This window comes from Trachinotus anak, unplaced genomic scaffold (genome assembly GCF_046630095.1).
Source record: "Trachinotus anak isolate AG129_WGS33_773 ecotype Australia unplaced genomic scaffold, CSIRO_AGI_Tana_v1 ptg000021l, whole genome shotgun sequence".
Lineage (NCBI taxonomy): Eukaryota > Metazoa > Chordata > Actinopteri > Carangiformes > Carangidae > Trachinotus > Trachinotus anak.
Genome location: NW_027273872.1, coordinates 9334165 through 9361297, shown reverse-complemented (window position 1 = coordinate 9361297; position 27133 = coordinate 9334165). Strand labels below are relative to the sequence as shown.

Here is a 27133-nt window from a genome sequence, read left to right as displayed (position 1 = left end):
AAAATGTAGCTGGAAAGTTTCATTTTGAAGGAAGAAACTTATCTTGAACAAAGTTATCATAGAGTAACGATTATTGGGCAACACTTAGCAATTATAAGCAATACATAAACATTTAATAAATGCTTCACAACAAACTATAATGTATTTGTAAGCAGAAGACAATGAATGAAAATATGGTAAATATATATAGTAAAATATAATAAAACATAGTTGTAAGGAGAAATTATAATTTCTAACAAATACTGTAAATTACTTAACACTTAAATGTCTTTATATCCTCTTACAATTGCACTATAATGTGTTATAAAAAGTTCTTGGTCTACATTCTGATCCAGTTTTGTGGATTTCTTTTTTTTTTTACTTTCTGAAGTTGATTCCTCCCTTTAAGTGTATAAGAATGGTCCAGCTGTATTAATGCATTCACTTTTTTTATGCTTTCACAAACACTGCCTGGCCAAATGTCCCGCTGTTGCATTGATCTGATGAACAGAAATGACATAATCTGAGAATGGGATTGTCACCAGAGCAACGGAGAACTATTTTCAAATTTTGCCTGTCAACGCTGTGTTCATAAAGATACGCCGTTGGCCCGGTCGTTCCCTTTGTGAGAGACGATAAGAGGGACAGTGAAAGAGAAATGGAGATACACTTTAGATGTGTGTTTGCGGGAGAAAGTACTGAGTGAGAAAGTGTGTTTGCGTTGTGCAGTAGATAAGGAGGTTTTAGCAATGGAACTGGTATGTCTGCTGACTGCATCTGCTAACGCTATCGTATCACCCTCTGTCTGCTCGCCTCTCACACCTAACAACTCTCCTCTTGTTAAAATTCCATTCATGGATCAGTCCAGTCACACATTTCTCAGACTGGTCTTTTCCTGATTTAGATCCTTAGTTCAGCGGAAAACAAACAAACAAGCAGTCACTGGTGTGAGATTATGTCAAAATCTTCTCACAGGGCGACAGCCCCCCCGCGCTCTGGTCCATTTGGTGTTTGTTTCACGTGAGCATGTTTGGCTTTCGAGTAATGAGCCCGATCTGTATAGGTAACAAGCAGACCAGGGAGTGCTTTTGACAATTCCTTCCCCCGTCTGTCTGACCTTAATCTGGATTAGTTGATTTTCTTTCCTTGGATTAACAGCTTGTGGTTCAATTAAACATCATGCAGCCCAATGAGTTTGAATCATGGCATTAGAGTGCTGCAGGGAGGCTCGAAGCGTAACTGAAAAAGCTCCAGCTTCAGTGTTTCCTCCGTGGGAATCCAGGCCTCTGGCTGTCCGGCCAAACCATCTGGCCTGGAGAGATTTTTTTGGCCTACCAAGTCTTAGGGCTACCGTGCTATGCAAAGGCATTCCTAGACAATGTGGAGACATACAGAGAGGCGGTAGCTAAGGGTTAGAAAGACTGTCTCTGAAAGGCAGTTTTGGGTCTTAACTATGAAAACATTCCTTAAAAGTATAGTTTGTTGTTTTTTTTTTTTGTTTTTTTTTTTTGCTGGAGTTAAAGCTTTATGCATAGAGACAAAGAACAAAGGTTAGACTGAAGTCCTATGAAAGGCAAAGTGGATAGAAGAGAGCTAGCATTCTTTCTAGCTAGCTTTTTAGCTTGTGTAGCCAGTTTGCTAACCTCAAATTAGCTATTTTAGCCCACAGCTGTCAAGGAAAGGTAGGTTGTTAGCTTGCTTCAGCTTCACTATCATCAATTCCTGGTTGTAAATGGCTTACAAAAATGACATTTCATGAACATTTTCAGTTACATTTTTAGTCCTGTTAGCATATGCAATTTAAGTTTCCAATGAGCTGCAGTACTTGCATTTGGAGCACTGGGGTCCTTTAATTTTGCACAGTTAAGTTTTAGGGCTTTTGGCTAGTACAAAAAAATAACATGAGAAATGTAGTGCTGAGACAAGAAAAAAATTCATTGTCTCTAATTTTCACATTTCTCATATGTAAGATGTAAGAAAAACCAATGAAATTATTGCTCTGAGTTCAAAAAATCCTTGTAAAACTACAGCAACTTGAGCGACCATAAAGTCCACAGTTTGAATCTGTGCACTGGCTGGGAAAACACGAACTTGAATGAGAAGCACCTTCTCAATAAATAACATTTAGGTGCCCTGGAGAAAGGCACTTAACCGCTCATTCAAGCCACAAGTGCCCGAATAAAGCTTCTCAGTCGCCAACAGTAGATGACTGTGCTCGCACTGAGCAGCTTCCAGGTGTGGATGTGGGGAACAGTGTGAATGTGAGGCAGGTGACTGTGTGCTCAGCAAAACCTTTCTCTGGCAAGAAAGATGAGAATTCAATGGTCCACCGATGAACCGAGCCTCCTGTCAGATGGAAATTATATCACTCTAATGGAATATAAACCCCTCGCTGTGCGACAGTCTGGTGAGCTAAATTACACAGACGAGGTAGCATTTATTTTGGTAGATTATTTTATTATTTTTCTGAACACTCTGGCTATTGTTTAAACAGGTAGGAATAAACAGTTGTGGCTGGATTTACTTGAAACCTGAGCGACATGTCAGAGGAATCTCAAATGAAAGAGGAGCTCTCGTGTGCAGTGGAAAAATAGAAACAGGAATTAAGACCCCGGGAGGGAGAGGAGTCTGCGGGGCTGTGCGTCTGAGGGTAGTGAATGGATCGGCAAAGTAAAACTAGGGAGACATGACATTAGTTGGACTGACCGTGGACATTGAAGGGTGATATGGTTTCTAACATGTTTGTATTGCCAAGAGCAGGCAGTTTCTGCGACACGGCTTCATCATCATGTCATTTTTAAGGATTCTTCTAGAATTTAATTCTTTTTGTGCATTAGAAAGAGCAGCATCATGTGGTACTCCTGACTTGTATTCCCTAGTATGCATGTTAAATGCCCTCATCTTTCAAGCTCCATGTTCGCAGTTGCAGGTTTCCTATCAAATATTCAAGGTCTCAAACCTAACTAAAGATAACCCTGAAATCATCAGGGATATTTCCTCAGATTTTAGACAGCTGTTTTCACAGGCAGTCGGTTGTAAAAGACTAAATTGACCTTTTGCATAGGTGGATGGTTTTTACGAGTGCCCCCTTAAGGTCACAAGAAAAAAGTATTACTTCCTTAATGTGATTTATTTCCTGTAGAAACAGGATGTGTAGGCAGGATGTAACACAATGAGGGATCAATGTAAAATATAAACTACTGAGTTTGACTGAAGGCAGGAGGGTGGGATTGTTCAAAAAGAGGTGATGTCTTTTATCGGTTTGATTTTTAAATTATGCTGGTGTATACTGCCAATTTAGGGCACAGGGGTCTTTAAAGTGTAACTGTGAGACAGAGAGGTATTTTTAAAGAGTAGCCCTAATTCACCACAAACATCCTGAGTCATTTTTGTAGCTGAGGTAGACAACAAACAACCGCCATATCACGATTTGACCCCTGATATCTGATATTTAGTAAAAGGCCAGTATTGGCACAACATGTCGGTCTAACACTTTGGGATACTGTAGCACAAAGCCAGCAGCACAGCTCACAGAGGGGCTCAAAAAAAAGTGTGGAGGGGGGTTCAGGAGGAAAGAAAGGGAGGTTAAGAGGAGGGGAGAATAAAGAGAGAAAAGGAGCAGAGAGGAGAGACAAGAGGCCCGATTGACTTTAGGGCCTCACTTGTCTTTTTCTGGTCTCTCAATTGCTGCCCTCATTCCCCTTTTCCACTCTCTCACCCCCACCCCTTCCCTCTCTCTGTCCCATCGAGCCAAGTGGTTGGTTTCATCCAAGCATGCCGGTGGTGGGGTGGACCGGTGGAGGTGAAGGTGGTGACTGCTCCTGTCTGTGACTAGATCATATGTGACACTGTAAGCCCTTTTACCCTGCCGCAGCCCTTCTTAAATCCTCCTCTCTGCACTGACTGACACCGACCAGACGTCCAGAGGCTTAGACATTAGTAGATTTTTTTTTTTTTTTTTTTTTTCCCCCTCTGCTGTTCTGGATGACGTGCAACCGTCAAACCAATGTTTTGATTTTCAGACGTAGCGTCCGCAACTGCTCGCATGGTAATAATACCGGCACAGTTTGTAGTTGTGCGTATGTTTTTTTTCCTGAATCCATAACAAGTCACAAAAGTGGTACTGACAGTTTGTGGGTGAATATTGTTTTCATTATGAGGATTCATCAGTGACGTACTTGACGGGAAAAAAACAAAACATATCTTATTCTATAACATTGTATGTGCCTTAGCGATAGCAAGATATGCCTCTTTGCGTGTTTTCCAACAGCAAATTTGTGTATTTGTGTTATCTGAAGCTGTTCAGTATAAACATACCTCATAAAGATTTTGGTTCCAAACACAATCTGCCTTTTCCCTGGACGCACTGTTTAAAACGTTATGTAAATGTTGAATTAATATGTCACTTGTCAGGGCTGTGTTTGTGTGTGTGTGTGTGTGTTTGCCTGGGCATGGAGTGAGTTGGGGACACACTGTATATCTTATGTTTCACCCCCACATTGTTTGCCACAGATATTGATAATGAGTTTCGATTTTTGTTGTTGCTATTGCTCCTAGACTAAACTATTTCCCCGCTAGTAAACACCAACTTTGTGAGACTTTGGTTGTTCACTGTGTTAAGAGGCCCTTTGTTTGAGTGACTGCTGATTGCTGGTTTCACTTCCCAAGTCAGAGCAGGAGAAGGACAGCATTGCTCTTTTGTTGTCTGAGTATTTCTTTCTGTCAAATTCCCAAATACCCACAAGTCTTGTTGTCTGGGTGGACTGTCTCTTTCTTGAGGTAAAAGTCTGCAGTATTTATTTAAAGAAAGAAATGATAGAAATGAAGAACAGAAGTCATCTGCTTTCCCTTCTTTTCTTTTCTTTTCCCATCCTCAAAATACATGTCAGAGCTGCAGGAGAGGTCAACTAACAAATGACACCCTTGTGCTAAACTGGGGTTCTGACCTCGGCTCCCACAATGCAACTGCTCCGCGGAATTAATCATCACCTCCTGACCTCGCGCGCTGACCCTTTAAACCCTGGAGAAAAACCTAAAGGTGTTATGGATGACAGTAAGAGACGGACAGAAAGGACGAGGAGAGTGAGAAAAAAAAAAGTCTAAGAGTATGAGCTGTTTCCTCTCTCATGGGGCGTCTATGGGCCCTTTATGAGTTGACAATTAATAGTCTCTGTAGGTTTCCTGAATGGGGAATTGAGACGAATTGTTTCTTGGCTATTCAGCTGCGTTCAAGCGTGCCGCCAGACAAAAAAAGAAAAAGAAAAAGAAAAGAAAAAAGCAATGTCTGTGCAGGCAAATTACCCATAAGGCTGTTTTTGAAACATTTCCTTTTTGTTTTGCAGACATTGGCCCTATGGGAAGACCCCCATACTCACATACACACCACCCGGTGAAGTTACCATTTTTGAAACACCAGACATCTGCCAAAACAGAGCCACTATAAAATAGTGATCTTTCAACAACTCCTCTTATTGCGAACCGTTTAGCTGCGGGACCGGTGAGAGAAAACAGATCATATTGAGGCTGACATTTGTTTGTTCGTGCTTGACGTCTGAAGGCAGAAATTATATTCGCTCATTTCAGTAGCCGCAGAGCGACATGCAATATGTCAGTCGCTTTTTGCTTTACACACAGTGATGCATTGATGTTATGGCCGTGCCTTAAATCAAGAAGAGAGTGCCTCAAATTATGTGGAACTCGAAAGGAATGACAAGCGAGGTTCTCCCTCCATGGAGAAAGTTCTGGATAAAGCGCAAAGGATGAAGCCGGGCTTTGCCATGAACAGTGGGAGATAATGAAATGTGCAGGCAACATGGGAAGGCTATTGAAGTTTTTTTTTAATCCGCTAATGATGTCTTAGAGCCCTAGAATTCGTCTTTGGCCACAGGATTTCTTCCCATGCTATTTTGTCTCTGGGGGCTGAAGTGCATACAAATGGCTTGTTAATTAAGATGGATGGTACTTCTAAAAAGCCCATCTTCATGATAATAAGAGAGAGTTAAACATGTGGAGCCTTGTAAGACCTCCTTGTAGTGTGAGGGTCCGTGTGGAGGTATGTGTGCGGCATGAAGGGGAAGGGGTGCCTTTACCGTCACACATGTATGAATGAGTGTGTCATATCCCACCGTGTGATTGGTGCACACAGTTTGTGTTTTCATCCATTTGTATCTCTGTGTGTGTGAGAGTGTTTGTGTGTGTGTGTGTGTGTGTGTGAAAGAGAAAAGAGAAGCGGAGCTATCTCAAGGCCCTCCAGTCTGTTTCCATGAATGGCCTCAGCAGGGGGAAACTGTCCCTCATTGTCAAGTTATTTGGCAGAAGTCCTTTTTACACCACCTCATGTTAAATTCATCAACATTTCTCCGTCATTTTTTTTTTCTTTTGCCCCTCAGAACGTCTTCAGATCAGGTTTTCTTGCCAAGCTGTTTCCTGCTGAGGCCTAAATGACCGCTGCAGATGTATGGCGCACCAAAAAGAGCAATAGCTTTAATGACGATGAGGCAAAATAGAGGGGGTTATTTCTTGGATGAAGAATAACTGAGTCAAGTTATGTGGTGTGAAGCTGTATTTTCAAGAGGTTGATTAGGGTAGCCATTCTATTATGTTTCTTCAAAAACTGCATACTCCAACTCCTGAGAATAGCATCTGGTTCTTTTGCTCCAATATGTCTTTCACCACCTTGCTGCTAATTTGGTGCTGGGCAGGTATCCCACAGTGGGTTTATCAGTGCTTTTTTTGCATACATCAGTTGCTGAGGTGCAATGAGACTGGACCATAGTTAATCTAAAAGAGGCTACACAGCTTTGCAGAAGATGTAACAAAGCATTAAGCCTAACTCAGAGGGATTGTAGACATTTGGCTTTTTCACTTTCTTGTTGAGAGTTAGGTGATTAGGTCACTACTCTCGTGTCTGTTACATACAGAGCTAGAACCAGGAGGCAATTAGCTTAGCTTAGCATAAAGACAGCAGGGAGGAACGGCTAGCTTATAGTTCAAAAATACACCCACGGACGCCTCTAATTAACACATTGTGTCTCAATTGTTTAATCTGGACGAAGTATAAAAACAATGTGTGGTTTCAGGGGCACGTGTTTCATGCTTTAACAATATTAATTAATTAACAGCAGCTGCATCCACTTCAAGCAGTACCAGGAGGTCTAGGTGGATGGATTTGTTGGTAGTAACATTTACTCCTGTTAAAACCGCAAATTGTCATTTTTACATTTCTAATCGTGTCCCAGCTGTAGCTCCAGCTTTAACGCGCAAATATGAGATATGTGGTATTGATCGTCTCATCTAACACTTGGCAAGACTATAAAGTACAATACAATGAAATGGTGCAGAAATGTAGCAACACATAGAAATGTTAAGACCAACACAAATATATAGCATCTTCAGAAAGCAACAAAATGCAGTTGTGCAATCTAAACAATCATTGTTCCAAGTTATCACTGAAGGTACTGTCTTGTTTTTAGTTTGGTCAGCAGGAGCTGTGGGTGGCTGTCAGGCTTCCTCCTGGAGCATAGGTCAGCCACAAGTTTGACTACCAACTCTCCCCCCTGTTCACATACACACACTGCCCACCCCTACTCTGTTGCTCCTCCCAATGTTAATGTTTTCAGCGGTTTTTCACATAAACGGCTGCTGCAGGGGGTGCCTGGGGCTTGTCACACAACAATCCGAGTCCTGTTTTGGATTAAAGCTGCTTTCCACACCAACCCTCATATGCACGCTCACACACCCGCACACACACACACACACACGTACTTACATTCCTGACTCGTTGTCCTCCACTCCTCTACTCACGCTTGTTTAAATGCAGTAAACAGCAGTTAAGTATCATCTTTTTTCAATTCTCCCCTCAGCCTCTGCCATCCAGTGGTGTTCACTTCACCCTTAGTTCAACTGTGAATGTAGACCTGACCTCATGTTGTGTATAGAAACTGGCTTGCAGATCAGTCATACTAAAGTGCTAATACTCTAATAAATAGTGGAAACCCTTGAACTTTTTCTTGACCCCAAACTAAAAGGAGACAGATTTGAAAACTGTTACCCTGGCACCAAAAGACAAAGTAGATAGGTCAAAGTCTGAGAACAACATACAGTACATTTGATGCTGTCTGAATTTCCAACAATAATCATATGTAAATTATATCTAATGAATTGATAATCAAATCAGCCCCACACGTCATTTCAGTAGGCTAATTGTTTAGCCTAGATTTCTAGGCTGCAGAATTGGCTTACTGCATGGGGGAGATGTCATCACAGATGTGACTTGTTAATAATTAGGTCAAATCCAGACAGAGATCTTTCACTAATGCGTTTTTCTGCCCCCCCCCCCCCCCCCCAGCTCCTGTAAATCTCAGGCATTTATCACTGGTTGACAGCAACTATGAAATGGATGCCATAATAGTCTTTAAAGCCTTCTAGAAGTCTTGGAAACCAACAGTGGCTTTGGAAAAAGATGCCTGATATCTACTGTATCTCACCTAGATTTAGCATTTATCTGTTAAAATCCTCCTGATGTGAAGCCTGACATTACAAACTGGGCCATGTGGAACGATCCCCAGCTTATACATATTTATGATGGCTCCAGACACATAAAATTATGTTTGCATCAAAATAATAAGACTTTCTTGGACATCACCACTGATTGAACAAGTACTCAGATCTCTTCTTTAAGTACAAGTCAGCTCTAGCAGTGAAATACACCCATGTATCAAAAGTACAAGTACTTATGGTGAAGAATGGTCCCTTTCTGAGTGTTAAGTTATTGATGCATTAACCTGTAAGCTATATTTTTTTATGCTGTAACTGATCCAGGTCGCAATGACTCTGACTGCTTCGTTTAAACTTTAGCAATGTGCTATGTTGCAGCTGTTGGATGAAAGCTGTAGCTTGTATCTCCAGTGTTGGGGATTTGCCTTCCTTTCATATCAGTTGAAGGATTACACGCTCATCTACAGTCTGGAAAACATTCTCTAACCTCTTATCCTTAGTAAAACTCTGTCAAACATATATTTCCATCAAGATTAAAACGAGGCAGGCCCTGAAAAGATGACATTGTTATCTGAAAACTGCAAATGAGCTTATCTTATGTTAAATGTAAAATGTTTTTTGGCAAGGAGCTAACAATGGCCATTAGACGTAGAAAAATAGAATAACATACAATATATTTCAGCTTAATTCTGAAGGTTTTAAGTCCCAGAAATGGTAAAAAAAAATCAGAAAATATAATAGTTTTTGATCTATTTGAGGGTTTTTTTTTACGAGCAATTACAAAGTGCTGTGTTTCTCAGTTTCTCTCCTTTCCATGGTCTGCATGGTTTGAATGCCGTAATTGAAGGTAATTGTGGAGAGAGCGGAGTGATAAGGCTCTAGACTCACGCAGAGTCAGTGGCACCAACATGGAGCCCAGTAGACGGCTGACTCCAGTTCTGGTCTCCTTCCATTTTTTAAAAAGTCCTTAAAAAAAGACAGACAACTGATAAAACGAAAATACATTTCTGTCCTTACATCTTCAAAGCATACTTTTCACAAATAGGCTAATTATTTTGTTTTTTACCTTTCATCTCACAAGAAGGAGAAAATGCTTGTTTTGATGTTCTTCTAACCTTATAATCCAGGGATACAGAACGTGCTGCATTTAATAGGCTATGGTAATTTCAGTGATGGCTTTGAATGGTGCTCCGGCTTCAAGGAGAGCTAAATCTTGTCTCGCCTCCATTAGCTCTACTCTGATCTTGTGCAAGGTCTAATTAAACTTTCCATCCAACTCTCCCAGGTAGGAATAATTGGGCAAGAGTTACAGCTGTTCATAGTGAAGAAGAACCCCAGTTTGCACTGCTCATGGCCGGATATGGGACCATTAAAAATGGCAATCCATCATGATTTGTTTCCATTCTCCTGTGTGCAGAGATGTCTACAAGCCCAGGGCCTTTGAGAAACAGTGCACTGGTCTAGATGACCTGGTGGGTTATTCGTTCTGTTGGATTATATATCCCACCAGAAATGCTCAGAGGGAACCTCGCTTGGCAAGGATTTGCAGAGGGCTTGAAGGGGGCCTGCTGTAGACAAACAATCTTTTAACAGTCGGTGAAGTGGTCCACTGAGAGGACAGTGATCCCCTTTATAAAAACCACTTGTCCGACATTGTCTCTCCTCTCTCTCTCCCCTTGTTGGTTACATAAGGCCAAGGTGCTTTGTGATCGTTTGCAGGCTCTCCTGTTTTGTTTTGTCTGTCTCTTTTTCTTGCTCACTCTTGCTCTTTTTTTTTTTTATTTCCACGGGACTGCAGAAGGTTTTGGGGGGACTTGAGGGGGATATGATCGTATCCTGACTTCTCTCTCGCACAGTGCGTTGAGGTTTGGCTAACATCCAGCTTTGTCTGCTTTTTCCCGGGCGCATTCCCATCTCCGGCATGCTCAAATTCCTGTCTCCAGAGCGCGCATGCACGTTGCCGAGCCTGATGACTGCGGTTGGAAGATGAATTACTCTGCAGGCATTTGTTTGACAGATCGAGCCATTGCTATTGCACACGTATTAAAGAAGCCCTACTGAAGAGATCAGTTTGACCCTGTCTTAATTATGTAGTTGTGTTTCCTTTTGTTGTTACAAGACAAAGCCAAGTTGGTATTTTTACCAGTGCCCTTGACCCATGAGAACCCATGAGTTCTTAAGCTCCATAAATCTAGAGCCTAAGGTCATGACGTTCTATCTAAACAGCTGAAACAAGCACAAGGAGAGGAAGAAAGGGAAGTGAAGATGGAGTAAGGTAACAATGGTCTTTGTCTGTATGTCCGCAGAGTTGCAGGAAATGAATTATGTTGAATGTGGCATTCTGTCACCTCCAGCCCAACTCTAAAAATTCTCCTGCATAGCAGGGCCTTCATCAGATGTGTGCAGATCATGCCATACGGTTTTCAGATTATGTTTTCAGACATGGGTCTGGGCTTTTTCTAGACAGTCAGTAATCAATTTCCAAAACTGAGAGGATGACATTTTCTTTCATACAATACAGTGGCTCCTAAATAGTGCAGGAACTTTGGGTAAAGGATGGTTTTTCAAGCATGCGGGGGGGTGGGTGGGGGACTCCTGGAAGTTTGAAGCAATTGTGGGAGTTAGTCCTTACTGACCTGCATGGGTACGGTTCTTTGAAGGTTTCACAGTCAGCAGCTGGAAGGGATGCAACCTCTCCGTCAGAATATGAGAAGGCTCAGTGGTGACTTCTGCTCCTGTTGGGAAATGCAGCTGTTGGGTGCTTGGTATTTTTCTGCCTCTGTTGGATACTCTGCTAACCAGCCCAGGCTGTGCCAGCCTTCGACTCTCCTCAGTCTCGAAGCACTGTCCTCACATTACACAAGGCCCAGCCAAGGCATTAGACCAATGTAACCTTAGATAACCATCATGTCATTGTAAACAAACAGTACATTGTACCTCAGTACCTCAAATGAGTTTTGCTTATTGAGTTTTGCTTATTTATTTATTGTACATCAATTGAATCAGCACATTTCAAAGGCCTTTGGTTCTGACTCTATTTTATGGCATTGCAAAAATTCCTTTGTGCCATTTCACTGTTTATACTGCGCCAAAAGCCTGAGTAATTTCTTTTAACAGCATATGATTCTGGCTTTGATTCTATGATGAAGTGTTATATTTGGAATTGATTTGTAATTCCAGTTTTTTGACACATCAAGCCCAACCCGGACTCATGTGCACATCAGTGAAAATTGATGATGCAAAGTGGAATCATTCAATCTCAGAGGCCGAGTATAACGAGAGCTGGAAGTCTGTGCTTCCCCCAACCCTTAACCCCGACTCGTCAACAGCAACTAATGAGACATTTAATCATTTTGAAATGATTGTTTCCTGCAGGAGGCGCACCCTGCTCCAGTTTTTTACGATCAGATGAGCTCAACGTTTACAGGCCAACTGTTGCATCAGTTGCACTCAGAGGTCACATTGTGTTTTTTTCAGCAAGGTCTGCTTTGGAAGAAATGTTTGTGCTAATGATGTGAATTCTAACCTTTTCACTCAGAGATTCATGGTGTTCAATGGAGCAAGTATGCACTGTATTACTCATCTGTAATGCAAACCATCACTCACTTAATTAATCAGACCCTCTACTGGTTATTAAAAACAACTGAGTCGGTAACTGACAAAATATGTGCACAGCCTACATGGGATTGTGCTCAAATAATACATCTCTCGCTCCTGCAGTGACTTTCCCCCCGGTCTTTCTGTCTGCACAGGATTTGGCAGGACTACAAGTATGAGACATTTTTAAGTGGAAAACATATGAAAACCAGTGCTACTTCCCCTTTTCAGGTGTTGGGAAAATGGCAAACATTGTTTGCTCTCCATGATGCAGGTGATACTTTTGCCTTCAGCTGTAACCGCAACTCTGGTCTCTCCTTACTTTGGAGAGGTGGGGTGGGAAGACTTCTTTTGGTATATTCTGTTATTCTTGAGGTAAAAGTCTGTACTTTGATGTCTCTAGTCTGCTTTTGCTTATACTAGCAAGTCTTCATAAAGATGGATAAAGATGGATAAATGTGGAGTGTCAGAATTACAAAATGTAAATGAAAGAAGCGACAGCACTTTGATGGTTTTTAAAGGTCAGTTCACCCAAAACACAATAAGTCATACAATATTGTCTCAACTAGCTGAGTTCGGAGACAGTTTTGGTATTCAGTTAGTGCCATCACCTTTGAAACGTCTGCCTCCACCCCAATACAATAGAGGTTAGTGGAATTTCATCTGTGGTGGTGCAATCCCCAGACCTCTGTATCAACAGATTTCATAGGGACTATATCTTTGGAGAAAAGTAGCTCCAATGAGGTCAGTAAAGTATCCAAAATAAGTGAGACATTATTTCTGGAAGACAAGTTGTTTTTGATATTTTTAAAAAAAATGTATTTTCCCATGGTTTTAGCCCCACAAATGAAATGAGATTCCATTCGCAACCATTATATTGGGGTCACTGCAGAAATATCAGACGTGGATATCTTGAAACATTGAAAGAAAAGTATCTGCATGGCTAGATGATATGAGAGGTTAGTGGAGAAATATATATCTTCTTGTAATATGGATGAACTAACCCTTTAAATTTAACTTTTATGAGTGAGAAAGGAGACTAGATTACATAACATGAGCTCAGACATCTAAATTATCCCACCTGTCATTCCTTTGTATTTCATGCAAACTCTGGGAATTTTTGCGACAAGATTAATTTATCACTACTGAGTAGGAGCTCCAGTCTCAACCTCTTGGACAAATACCTTCCATCACTTAAGGTCTCATAATCGACAGCGCTCAGGAACCACTTGACGCGTGAATCATTCATACCTCTCCATAAATAATAAAACCCTGGCAGCCAGTTAGCAGCACCTGCAACTTGAAACAGTAGTTCGTGAAACACAATCTTTTACCTTGTAAACTAATGTGTTTCACCTGCCTCAGCCGGGGCTGTCTGGGTCCACCACAGACAGGTGGAATGAACAAAACCTCGCTTCCTGCTTCTCTTGGCCTTCCTCCCCCCTCCTGACCTTGCTTCCTCTTCCTCCAATGAATTTTTCACCAAAGCTCTTTGATATATTCTCGTCCCATGGGAGCCTCGGCAATGCAAACTGGAAGCGTGAGGCGTAATTATTTCTCAAAACTGCACTTCTACCCTAATTAGTTCACTCCTCAGAAGTGGGCCTTGCATTATTTACACATCAAGGGGACACACAGGGTGGGAGATAAATATTCATTGTTTGTTGACTTTGCCCCGGTCCCTCGGCTCAGGCGCAAGTTGAGTCGAGAGCCGCTGTCATTGTGGCTTGTTTATATGGCTTCTGCATCGCTGGTGCTCAGGACATAATCTGTCTTGTTCTTCCGTAATTATCTCCACTCATGCAGACACACAGACACCAACGCAGAGTCGGTTTAATAAGAGGACAACATTTCCATCCAGGCGCAGGCAGATCAGATGAATAAGTGTTCAGTGATGAGATTTGTTATAATTGTGACCTTGCCCTGCTGCAGTGGTGGTGTCACAGTAGTAAACAGTGAGAGGCATATTTTATTCAGTTTGACTCTGACACCATTTCAGCCACGTCCCCCCTCAGGCCCTTTTGTTCTGGGTCATCTTTAATGAGCTAAACTTTTCTTCTCAAAGGAGTTGGCAGCAACTGTTATGAAGAGTTTCCTGCTTCTGTTGGTTTGTAAAGCAGATTTGTGGGACATGTGAAGTTGGCTTTTCCTGTCAATAGCTGGATATGAATACCTTGGTGGTCATATGGCCTTGAGGCCCATTGTCTGCCCTGTAGATGCCTGCTGGGAAACTCTAGATGCCTTAAAAAAGCTGCACCCATTGTAGACTTCTGACAACCACTCTTTTCCCCATTTCCTATTTCAACTCACTAATGCGTAGTTTCATCTGAGTGTGTGTTTCAAGGGATTGTGAAAGAGAGGTGGGGGCATCTTGTGATGCCTGGCACAAGAATTACCATAATCACTGTCAACATTAATGGAGATCCTATCACTGGAGAATTTAAACACGGCTTTTCCATATTTATAGAAGCAATAAACAGAGAATGCGCTGCAAAATGTCTGTTATGATTCAAAAGCGAGTCATGTTTACTGGCTTTGAAATGCATATTTGGGTTAGTGGATGAGGCGGAGGGGATTGCAGTTTAAGTTGTGGGATATGAGTGGAAATGTAATATCGCCACACTAGACACAGAACATCTGAAACCATAAATGTCTCACTCTCACTGTCTTCAGGGTCTCCACTTTCCCTCAGACATTTGCATAGTTGAGCTTGTGTAACTGCTTCTCATTGTGCTGCTATATAGGTTGGCTTCTTTAATTCTCTTTGGAACCATTGCAGTGCACTCATTTATATGTACATATATATTTTTTAATTCTAGTGCTCTTGGATTTTTCTTTTTCTTTTTTATATGTGTGTCAAACCAAATGTTTGTGAGTTTGGCCGCTGGTGATGAGGCCTTGCTCTTAAGGTGCCGGATGGGGTTAAGGTCAGGGCCTGTTAGCCAACTTCTGAAAACAATTCCTTCATGGACCTGGCTTTTTGCACAGGGGCATTGTCATGTTGAAACAGGAAAGGGCCTTCCTTAAACTGTTGCCATCAAGTTAGAAGCACCATTGTCTAAAATATTGTGTGCTATGGCATTAAAATTTCCCTTAATTTAAACTAAGTGGCTTTACCAAAACCTTCAAAATCAGATGCACATTGTATGGAGTGTCACATCATTTTGGCCATATACTGTACTAACCACAAGCTGAGTTGGTGACAGAAGGTTCTCAAAGTGTGGTCAGAGAATCATTGGGTCTCCTTATGGTCTTTTGCAAAATGAGGAAAAGGTAAATGTTGCTTTGATATTCTTGAAATCACATAATTTATACAAATAATTAATCTACTCTAGTTTTCACTCTTACTCCTGCTGCATCTGTATTACATTTAACCAATCAGAAAGCTATATAGGACCATGTTTATCCACATGGGGGGTCTGTGGTCTGAAGTATGTGTTTATTTTGGCTTCTAAGACATGAAAGTGAAAAATCCCTGAGCTGCAGTTAGTTTGCTCTACTGTTACACTCGCTGTAAGTCTCTATGGAAAAGAGCCTCAAGTCAATTTGTAAATAGTACAGTTTCCATAAGCTCCAATGGCTTTGGGGTATACGAGGTCTACCATAGACCCACAGGGCAGTTTCTGTTCAGTACTAATACTATCTCTGTTGTTGTCACCACTACTACAGTACAACTATTATTACAACAAACAAATACTCATTTCTTCTTAAGCTTTGCAAATGTCTTTGTTCCTTCTTCAGCCTTATTTACCATTTGAACTAATGAGCAATGTTAATTAATCAATCTATAATTAAATACAGTAAAGTATGTGATTTAAAGGTAACTTAGCCATATCCTGCCATTAGTCAGCCAATTAGCGTTACTGCAACTCTGCTAAACTTACTTTCTTTTCTCTGTTGTGATTACATTTAGTTACTCTTAATTTGTGTCACTGATAAACCTAATTACTCCTGTGGGTTTTTCTTTTTGTTTGTTTTGTTTTTTCATTGACAGGAAAAAGGAAATAGTGAGTAAATTAGCTTTATCCAAGTCTATCTTATTAGCTTGCTTTAAGCTAGTTGCAGTACAATCACTGCAGTTCTCTCTCTCTCTCTCTCTCTCTCTCTCTCTCTCTCTCTGTTTGCTAGTCCTTGTATCTGTTTTACTTAACCTTGCACACTTAAGTGACATAATAATTTTTTACGGTAAGAATCTGGTGTTAACTCTCTAATGTATGTGTGTTTTGGCCTTGAAAGGCAGGCTTGTCCTATTACCTTCAGATAAAACAATAACTCAGTCTCTTCAGTCTTTTGACCGTTCAAGTCAAAATACTACACATTTCACACTGCTTCTTCTCTAGCCTTGCTGGGGTAGAAAATTATAACTTTCCACTTATTGTCCAGCGTCTCCATCTGAAATGGACGCGTTTTTTTTTTTTTTGTTGTTGTTGTTTTTTTTCTTAACAGCGGTAGCTGAGTTTGGCAGGGCTTTAACGGAAACTGTGGTGTTTATTCTTCCTCTGCAGGTGGAGATCACGCTGCAGGACATCAATGACAACCCCCCTGTTTTCCCTAATGATATTCTTGATGTGACCATTGAGGAGAACATCGGAGATGGCTTCAAGATAATGCAGCTAACAGCCACGGATGCAGACGAGGTAATAGCTCCCCAAGTTTCTATTTAGTCTGACAGTGTTTTTGTAGTTTTCTGTGGCTGTTTTCCGCTCCACTGCTTTCAGAATTGATGTCCTGGGAGTGATTTGAATTAAAAAATATGCTCTAAATTTTTGTTCCTACGGTGCAGAAATTGCTATAGATTCAAATGTGTTTCTTAGGGTAATGGAGCTGTCAGTATTGAAATGGAGCTAAGTCGACATTAGTGTCTTTATGTTGGACTATTTTCATGCCAAAGAAATTGCAGCTATTCAGAGCCATGGGAGGAGACTTTTTTTGTCTCTGGGGAAACTTGGTAAGCCTATAATATTTATAATGAAGGACAGGGTGATACCACATAGGTTATGATTTTGTTAAAGTAAGTAAAAAAGTAATTATACTGTTATGTTTTTACAACAGTTTCCAAAATAATAGCTGCAAACTATTAAACTGATAGGATCGTAACAGCTGTAAGATCAACAAAATGTGACAAAATCACAAATAAAATAAAACAAAAGAGCAAAAATATCAGTTAAGGAAAGCAAGAGATATGCAATGAGAGATACAGAGAGTGTTAAGAAGATTTTTTTATGTCAGTTGAATTAGAGAGGTAAACTTTTCCAAAGGTCTGGGGCCAAAGAGAGCAAATGCACAGTCTCCTATTATTATAATCCAGGCTCTGCAAACATCCCATAGATACTGGTTATATGACCTTAGACCTATAAAAACCTCCCGAACACTAAAACAAGGCCACTGTGCTCCAATATCTTTTTATTAAGTGCCACTGATTTGATAGGATCTTATATACCTCAATGGCATTGAAAGACTTATGTATTATTTTTTTCAAAAAGGCTAATTCCAGTCTCACTCACATTCTGTCCAATATGTTAATTCAGAATTACATGCACATGAGCAATAGAGCAAATAATATGAAGTGGAGAGTGGAGAAACAGCAAGAGTTTTAGAGGTTATGAATATTAGTTGGACATAAAATATGATGTCAAACATGAAGCACGAGAGTAGTGTTGAAAGAGTAATTGAATTTATCACTTGATTCTGACAATTCCTTGAAGATGCTTTGGGTTTTTCACAGTTAGTCAGAAAAAACATACAACTTTAAAATGGTGCCGTCAGCTCCAGGACATTTTTCACATCTTACAAATTAAAAACATGAGTTAAGTCTTATATTACATAACAGAATTGCCTGCTTTAGAGTACATGTACAAAGTGTCAGTTGATGTCTCTGCAGCATAATACCTAGATGTTTTTGACATAATGTCGAAACAGTTATTTCTTCACACTCATTTTTGAATGTTTTAAATTAAAATACTTACATTTAGCACTTTCAAATCAGGCCTTGATATGTTTTTCTCCCGTAGACACACACACACACTCACAGAATTAAATGTCCTTCTCTATCTCATGTGTTGATGTTATCTGAGACATGTTGAGGCTGCTGGTGTCACAGAGCCTGGAGGAGAGCAGCCAACGATTGATTTTTCAGCCTGCTGCTCTGATAGTCCCTCCACGGCCCCCATAGTTCGCATTACATCACCAGCATCACTCTCAATTAGTTAAAAGCTTCATCTTCAGCTGCTTTAGGCAGGATATGGACATTAAATCCTGCAGTGAGCAAAACGCAGACCCTGCCGGCATCTCCAAGGTCTGCGGTCCCTCACCCATGCCAAAGGACACAGTTGAAATGAATGGAAAAAGTCAGGCCATAGAGGCGAAAGAGATTAGAAAGAAGCAATATGGACTCAAATTTAATGTTAACTTATGAGGCCACACGTTTTTTATTGCACAGCTGTTGCCTAACCCCCTTCTCTTCACTCCGAATGTGAGAAACGTCGTACAAACTCCCACTTCTGGCTATTTTTCTTTTATCGAAATAGTATATTGACTGTAAATCTCAGACCTGGAAACAGGTCAGTCTTTTCAGTAGGGGGATTTTAAGGACATTATTTGATTAGTTTCTTTTTTCAGCACCAAGGTATTCACAGCTTTGATCTTGAAAGGTTTAGCATATGGTATTGAAATCAAACTGTGCAGTTGTTCACATTTTCCTCACATCTGAAGTTAAAAGGAGTGTCAGCCTGAGCTGTGGTCCCTAAGATGAAACTTCAGCATTCATTTCTAGGTGCACATACAGTATGTGCCGTCTTGCAAAAGAAGCCACATTCTGCCTTCAATCAAATGAAAAAGAAAACATAGGAACACTTAAAGAGACTGCAGAGGACTCTTTTTAGGAATTACAGATTCTAGAAATGTTTACTCCTAACTTCAGCGCTGCCATGAATAGGTTGCTAAATAGAAGCCTGTACTTCATTCCAGCTCTCACTTGGAGCCAGATATGGGTCCAGCCAAGTCTTTGCCCACATCCTTGCGCAGGAAACTTAAGTTGCGCTGACACTAAGCGTACGGAACGCATTGGAACCCTTGTTGAGAAAGCCACATGTGTGAGCCAGTGCAGAGTAGCCAAGAGTGCAAGCTGTTGGCCAGCTGACGGGCTGAATTCAGACATCATAATGATCCTATCCAATTTAACAGTGCTACATGTGGGATTCATGTGTGAGAGTATTAAAATTCTGTTTCTATGCATCCGTTTTTTGCAATGCCCATTTCCACCCAGAAAAGAATGAAAGGACTGCATGAGGTTTGAAAGAAAATCAATATAAAACTTTGGTCTTTTGTCTAATGTAGGCTAAGGCCTCTCTGAAAATGTTTCTCACCTCATTTGAAAGAAATATGCTGCCTTTTGTGCTTTTGGAAACACTGAATGTTTTATTAGAGTTCTGACCTTATGCGGAAAATATGTCACAGGTAAAAACCTTTTTTTAATGAAGAAAAGTGCAACAATGAGTGTTTTAGGAGAGGTCTTTGAAAGTAAGCACAGCCTCAAAATGAGTTGTAATGTGTTCCAGAGGTCTACAAATCCACTGCAAGTATATCTGTAGCCATTTTTTTTTTTTTTTTTTTTTTTGGACTTGTGAAATAGATTTACACACACAGCACTGCAGTCGGTTGGGTCATCTCTTAACTTTCAAAGGCTTTATATGAAAGCTTTCAGTGACAGCACTTTGCTTGTTTTTCAGGGGTCTGTGTTATGATTGGCTTGCTTGATCTGTGGTGCTGTATACAGGAAGCTCGCTATCCCCGCCAGTGCTGTCTGCTTCGCACCTCTTACTTCTCATAGGAACTGTGTGCTCCCAAAAACCACTCATCTGCTAAATGAGTTTCCTTCTGCTCCAGTCTGGTACACTTTGCTCCCTGGAACGCTGCTGTTTAATTGGTCAGCCCTCTTTTTTTTTTTTCCCTTCCTCAACAACCCGCCGTGTCTTTGGAGAGCTGTAAAGTAGTCAAACTCTTGAGTGAAGGTCAAGAGGGCAACCAGTATTGGTGTGTGTTGTGAGTGTGTGTAACGTCTTAATTGCTTATGTTAGTTCAGTAAAGGGAGAGAGATGGGTGATTCTTATGGGCGTAAATGCTTACCCAGTTTCATATAAATATGTTGGACTGTGGAACCTCTGCGCGGCCTCTCCCACCTTCCTTGCTCTGCCTTTGAACCCTATCAGAAAATTAATTGGCAAACTGCAGGTGTTGGGTTCCGGGCTGCAGCCCAGGTGGCTGATGGGATTGCCAGATCTTGAGCCCCTGATTGATGACAGCAGGGTCCTTAGATGAGCAGAGCCTCACTCCGTCCTCCTCGTCTCCCTCAATTTTTTTAATGGGCCTGGATCTCAGACTGGGTCTCTGGTAATGCAATGAGAGACGAGGTCAAGGAGACAGAGGTTTTATCCGTTGTAAAAACAGGCCACGGGAAAGAGATAAGAGCAAGTCATGAACTTGGCCTGACGATATTGACTCTGTCTAAAGCGCTTGGCAATGGCCGCCGTGTTCAGACTGGTTGGTACATTAGCACTTCTGCACAAAGTCTGTTAAAGACAGAAGAGAAAGAGAATATTTAATGCGCTTTGATGACGGACAGAATCTGATCAAACTATTCCAACTCTAAAGAGAGTGAAATAAGGAAAAATCTACTCCTTATACAGTTGATTTTTTTTTTACCCTTTCACTACTCAATCTTCTACCAGCAGGATACTGGTGCACACTAGATGCTCACTAGCAGTATGTCTAACTTTAAATACCTGCTAGCACTATGAAAACTTGTATGTATATGATAATGTAATATTTTTAATAATTATAATTATGATATTTGTCAAAAAAGACTCTTGTCTCTTCAGTCATGGTGCTCATTTTTCTAAATCATTTCCTGAATTAACTGTAAGCTTCAGAATTTTGTATGTTGTCTAAAGGTGGCTGAGTGTTTGGTAGAGGGTTAAATTGCTAGCTAATGTAGAATTTAAATCTTCATTAATAGATTTTTTCATAGCCACTTGGGGGTAGTGTAAACAAGTTGACATATTAACCCCCCACAAAGTTGATATGGCTGATGTGTCAGCAAAAACTTGCTTATTAAACATCCAGCAAACGGAGCGCAACATTGGCCTTCATCTTGGTAAATGTAAGTCCAATATTTACTCTGTTTTTTGTCTCCACTGACTGACAAGAGAGACAACTGGCTCTTTAGCTGCTAAATGCTAGTAGCCTAGTAGCCAACTTTGTTAGCAGTTTGTTGCTGGATGGGTCTATTAGAGCTTTGTGGGGAAAAAAAACAATGAGCTGAAAGATGCTGAAATGCGCTGCAGAGATGAGAGGTGGCAACAGCAAAGATGAGAGGGGTAAATGATGCTAAGCAGCGACAAGCAGTGTGACAGTAAGGATTTAAGAAAAATCCAGCTTTATGCTAATGACCCAAAAATAACATTTGTGTTGCCACAGAAAAACAAAATGCAGCAGACAACTGTTTACTGTCTAGGAGAATTAAATGTAGCATACGTGCTCGGCAGTCCTGAAAGCTGCAGATTAAAAGAGAGTTGAGGGACACTCTCTGTGTATTACAATGCACAGCTAACACATTGCTGTGCAGCAGCTAATATCACCCTCCAGCATTATTGCATGCATACAGGTTATTTAAGATACTGATTGTCATGTGAGCGCCATTGTCCGCCATGGCAGTAAACGTGTCAATATGCAGACACGGCAACAGCTTAACGCAGCTCCTCTCTTTATAAGCCTTCCCATTGTCCTGGCAGGATCAAAAAGCATCACACAGACATCAGGCATAGCTGAAAGAGTCTCTTTTAGCTTCGCTCTTAACCAGCTGTAACCAGAGCTCTCGCTTCATCTCAATGAATAGCAGTAGCTTTTTGATGTTGCTTTTCCTTTTTGGCAGAAGACACGAGCGAGACAGTCGTCTGATCTCTTATTGTCCCCGGCACAAATATAAATGTCAAGCTCTGTCGTCGGACTCATTCAGTTGTCATATCACATTCACTGCCCCTCTCCTACTCCAAAGCCTCATGCTATGGCTATCACATGTGTCACGGTGCTTGTACTTGTCCAAGGTAACAGGGGATCTATTAGTTGCATTTATAGAGGAACACTATAGCCTCCAGAAAGTTCAAAGATGAAGAGTTTCTTTATCTCCCTCTAGCGTGACCAGTGCTCTTCTAGAAGAGACTTACAAGTGATGCATCACATACAGAATATGGGATTCAAGCTGTGTTTAAGTTACTGAAAGATTTACTGCCCTGCTAAACTCTGATTATATCAAATCATTTTTGTCCCCCTGAATCCTTAAAGTCATATTTTCTCAAAAAAAGCAAAGCAATTGACCAATTTAGTGATATAATAAACCTAAATCTGTTTCAGATAGTAATCAGTTTCTTTCAAGAATTTTGTAGAATAAAGTATAATTTTTCATCATTTGTACAGCGTTTTGCCCTATCTTGTCCTCATTCAAGATACTGACACTTATTTCTTTGAATTTGTAACTTGATCAATTACATTTTTATCTGCACAGATTTTGAAACTTGTTTAAAGATTTTTAGTTTTTAGAGAGTTAAAGAGAATAGAGTTAGAGTAGAGAAAATACTAAAGTAGAGTTAGTATTTTCCAATCAAATACAAGTTTTCCTCCTGTTCGTGCAGTACAGCCGGTATAAGCCCTTTACATCTGCCCTCTTCTGATTCCTGTTCTTCGGCCTCAAGATGGTTTCTCCATCTTGATTTGTAATCTATTGAATGGCCTTTTTCAAACCACAAGTCCTTCCTTCATGAAGTGTCTCTCCATGAAGAAGTCACAGTGAAGGGCTTCATTCATGTGAGACGAGTAGGTAGTTTATATCCGGAGACACGCTGACACGCTAACATGTGTGGTAAACAATCAGATTTCCTGCCAGTTAGAGTTGCTTTGATGCTTATTATCATCACGCTTTTTCTCTCCATGGCCTGAGAATGTATATTTGAACCAAAGTTCAGCGAGGCAAATCTACTGACTGGCCTCCTTTATAGCTGTGAATCCTGAGAACCTGAGTTGGAACAATGTTCTAGAGGAACTAGCTGCCTGAGATGAGCTCAGCCAGTTCAAAACAAACACAACAAATATTGATTCCACATTTGTGCTTGGTGTTAAGTTTTTGTGCTGTTAACAATACATATAATTTTCCATACCTTCTAATATTTAATTTTCTGTTTTCATCTCAGGGCCCCAATGCTCTTGTGACATACACCATCATCAGTGGGGCGGACGACAGCTTCAGGATTGACCCGGAGTCTGGTGATCTGATTGCCACCAAGAAACTGGATCGTGAACGCCGTTCAAAATATTCCCTTCTGGTGCGTGCAGATGATGGAAAACAGTCGTCTGACATGAGGCTGAACATCACCGTCAAGGACGTCAATGACCACACACCCAAGTTCTCCCGTTCAACGTACTCGTTTGATATCCCTGAAGACATGGCGCCAGGTTAGGTCTTGGTAACACTCAGCATCCAATTGCAACTATGCAACACTAAAATGCATAGAATGGAGACATACAGTCAAAGAAAGCAGATTCAGACAGGCAATGTTTTGTCTTCTGTAAAAGCCTTTAGACTGCACTTAGACTGCTCTGTTAAGGTCATCAAGAGCCTCAAATTATTAGCAGCGGCATCTTTGTAGCAGTTTAAAAGAGTTTCTTTTTGCATTTTTAAAAACAATTTTATATAACTTTTGTAGCTCTTCCAAATCCTCTGTATCTTCCTTCAGGGGGTAATTAAGAGTTTAATAGGTCAAAGACACTGTAACTGATATTTGATTTATATGGAAATCTATCAGCAGCCTGCAGGATTTATAGCAACACTGACAACTGGCCTGGCACAGCTTCTTTATCCCTCTCACTCCTTCGATTACAAGAAAGAGACAAAAGAGTTTGGTAATCTTATAAGACATTGAAGAATGTCTAGTGAAGATGTAATTATAATATGATCATGCAGAGTACTAATAAAAGTACTTAATCATTAGCTGTCTACCTTGTAATAGCATTATCTTCATCTTTAAAACACATTTAATTCTAAAACAGCACTTTTTTGTTATTTTAGCAACTGGCAGAGTGATCAGTGAGTCACTGGTATTAATAAAGAACCCTAGTAACCCCCTGCAGATATATTAAATTCGTTTTGTTCTACAGGGCAGTAAAACCTAACTTCTCGCCTCTGTGTTACAACTTGTCTGACTCTCGCAGGCTCCATCGTGGCGGCGATCCTGGCCAGCGACTCTGACTCAGGGGTGAACGGAGAGGTCACCTACTCGCTGGAGGAAGATGACGAGGACGAGACATTCCTCCTGAACCCAGTGACGGGAGTTTTCAATGTGACGCGTCCTCTGGACTATGAGACTCAGCAGTACTACATTCTGACGGCGAAGGCCCAGGATGGTGGGGGCCAGGCCAGCACAGTCAGAGTGTATTTTAACGTACTGGATGTCAATGACAACCCGCCCATATTTAACACCACTGTGTACAGCGCGTCTGTCTCTGAGAGTCTACCACCGGGATCCAGTATTATCACTGTCGGGGCCAGGGATGCTGATGATGGTACGTGCTTATGGGAAATTATACGGAAGACACTAGAGCCAAAATAATTTCAGGCCAATGTTAATATTAATATTTGAGAGTTAAAAATTGATATTGATTAAATTAACCCTATTTCCTTCTAACATAATAACAAAGCACAAGGAAACATATTTGCCAGGGGACCCTAAAACATTTTTATTGTTTTGCAGTTGAGCAACTTGGTGTAACCTGAGGTGACACAAACTGAAATTAAGAAAAATGAACCAATAAGTATTAATTAATACAAAAAAAATATTTTAAAAAGAATACGTTAATTATGTAAAACAAAAAAAAAAGAAAAAAGATGGTCAAACACAGGGAAAATAATATAAATTATATATATATATATATATATATATATAAATTATTAACCATATATTAATCAGGCTCTGATAAATATATTACAATAGCACTATTTTACTATTGATTTGCTTGTTGCTTATTTTCTTCTTTTCATCATTTGTGTAACAGCAACATTTTATCTGAAAGTTACCTGCTGAAAGTCATAAATTAAATCTGTCCAGAGCCTTTTATTATATTTAGATAGTTTTTTATTATTATTGACATCATATTTTTAAGTTGTAAGGTTTGTTGACAGTTTGAGATTCATTGAAGGTTATTCATCAGACAAAATCAGAAACAAATCCACATGTAGGAATTTTGGCACTGATTTGACTCCGTACTCAGACTTAAGGAGACTCTCTCTGGACATGTTTCTAACCATATACTAAATTTAGAAGTATTTTGCAGTGCTGCCAAAATCAAGATAAGTTCTATTAGGGCAAGAAAAATACATCATATTCTAAATTGTAGTTAAATCCCAGTTAAAGCAAGTTAAATCCTGGTCAAGTATTCCAGAGATGTCAGTGTATTTAGAGCAAACATCTATGTAAGAATGTTTTGAGCACTAAAGTACTTTCAAAGTGTATAAATCAAGTATGAGTTAGCCATAGAAGATTAATTTAATGTATGCCTGTCATTTTGTTATGACAGTCTGTTACGCAGCAGCTCTCAAACCAACACTTTATTTTTCATTTTTATTTTGCGTCGCGTATGAATGAGTTGATGAAATACAGCATCTTCAGCGTATGAAGTGGCTTGAGTTATTTCTGCGTTTCAGGTGGTGGGTTTTCGTGTTTGTGAAGTGCCGTGTGGTATTTGAACAGTCACCGCTACTCTCCTCTGCTGTAATTACCGCTTCACCCAGGCCTAATGTGGTTATAGTGACCTACATTCCTGGGAAACATGCTGCCTAGTTCTCAACCAGAGTCTGGCTTCTGCCTCCACTGTCCACATAATCTGACCGCGTCATCCTCTCAGATATATAGTTGCCGCTTTCCACTGTCAAAATAAAACACGGCCATTGTTAGCACTTCCTAAACCCTGACCCTCAACCCCCAGACTTTGTCTCTAGACGGCGTAGCCTAAACTCGGGTGGAAGTAGCACTCAAGCTTTTGATAAGGGATTACTTGTGTACTGTAAATACACGCTGGAGTGTGGGAAGGTGCCGGCGTTTTCCACATGAATACCCCGTTGAGTTGAATTACAGACGCTCAATTTAAGCTCATTTTAACCCCCAGTTCCAGTGGAGTGCTGCGGATTAGGCCAGATTTCAAGGTTAGATACTTTACTGTGTCCATCCACTCGGTCACACCGTAGTTATGTCATTGAAACAAATGTTTGAGTTGTGAGGGATTTTCCAAAATGGCACTGTCAGTTTAGGAAGTGGTTTGCAGTGGTGTTTCTCTTTTGATAGCAATCTGTCATGCTACATGAATGGATCGTCCACTTGGAGGACGAGAGAAGCAGCTGTTGCACATGTACAATTTGTGGAAATGGATGTTGATAACGCATATATGTGCCTAATTCAGACAAATATACACCAAATTTAACAATCACATGTGGAACAATGGATTCCCGTCAGGAATATCAGCATTTGACCTCAGTTATACAGTACGGTTATCATTGTTTTTGTTTTGTTTTTTTTAATGCAAGGTCATACCTTGATGAAGATGTTGATGAATGCCTTTTTGGCACTGACATGATTTTTTTAGTTAAAAACACAACCTTACTATCAGCTTAACTGTACAAAGTAGAGGATGTAACGAGAGAGAGCATCCCACTAAACCTCTGCTCCACCCAAATTCATCCTTTTACATTTTGGGACCACGTTTTGTTAATTCTCCGCTCAGATAAAATGACAGATTTAAGCCTGGGAGCAAAATACAAAGTTTATTTCTCAGTCTGTCTCGTTGTTCAGTATCGTTTGGTTTGAATCACATTAGACTGACTTCATCTCTGTAGATGCTATGTGTAGTTTATGAGAGCTGCATTGATTAGTCAACTGACAAAAAATAACAGAAAATAGTTTTTAGACATTTTGTTGACATTTTTTAAGCAAAAACAATTTGTTGGAAGTTTCTCAGATGAAGA

The 27133-nt window shown here is 40.4% G+C and overlaps 1 protein-coding gene across 1 annotated transcript in view; it reads left to right on the top strand.

The window, feature by feature from the left end:
- The window catches only part of fat4 (FAT atypical cadherin 4), a 106634-nt gene that overhangs the window by 38350 nt on the left and 41151 nt on the right, over positions 1-27133 (top strand). The window contains exons 2-4 of the mRNA XM_071457393.1: positions 16578-16709; positions 23313-23574; positions 24331-24681. Of these exons, the coding sequence (XP_071313494.1) occupies positions 16578-16709; positions 23313-23574; positions 24331-24681 (745 nt within the window). The remainder of the gene's footprint in view (positions 1-16577; positions 16710-23312; positions 23575-24330; positions 24682-27133) is intronic.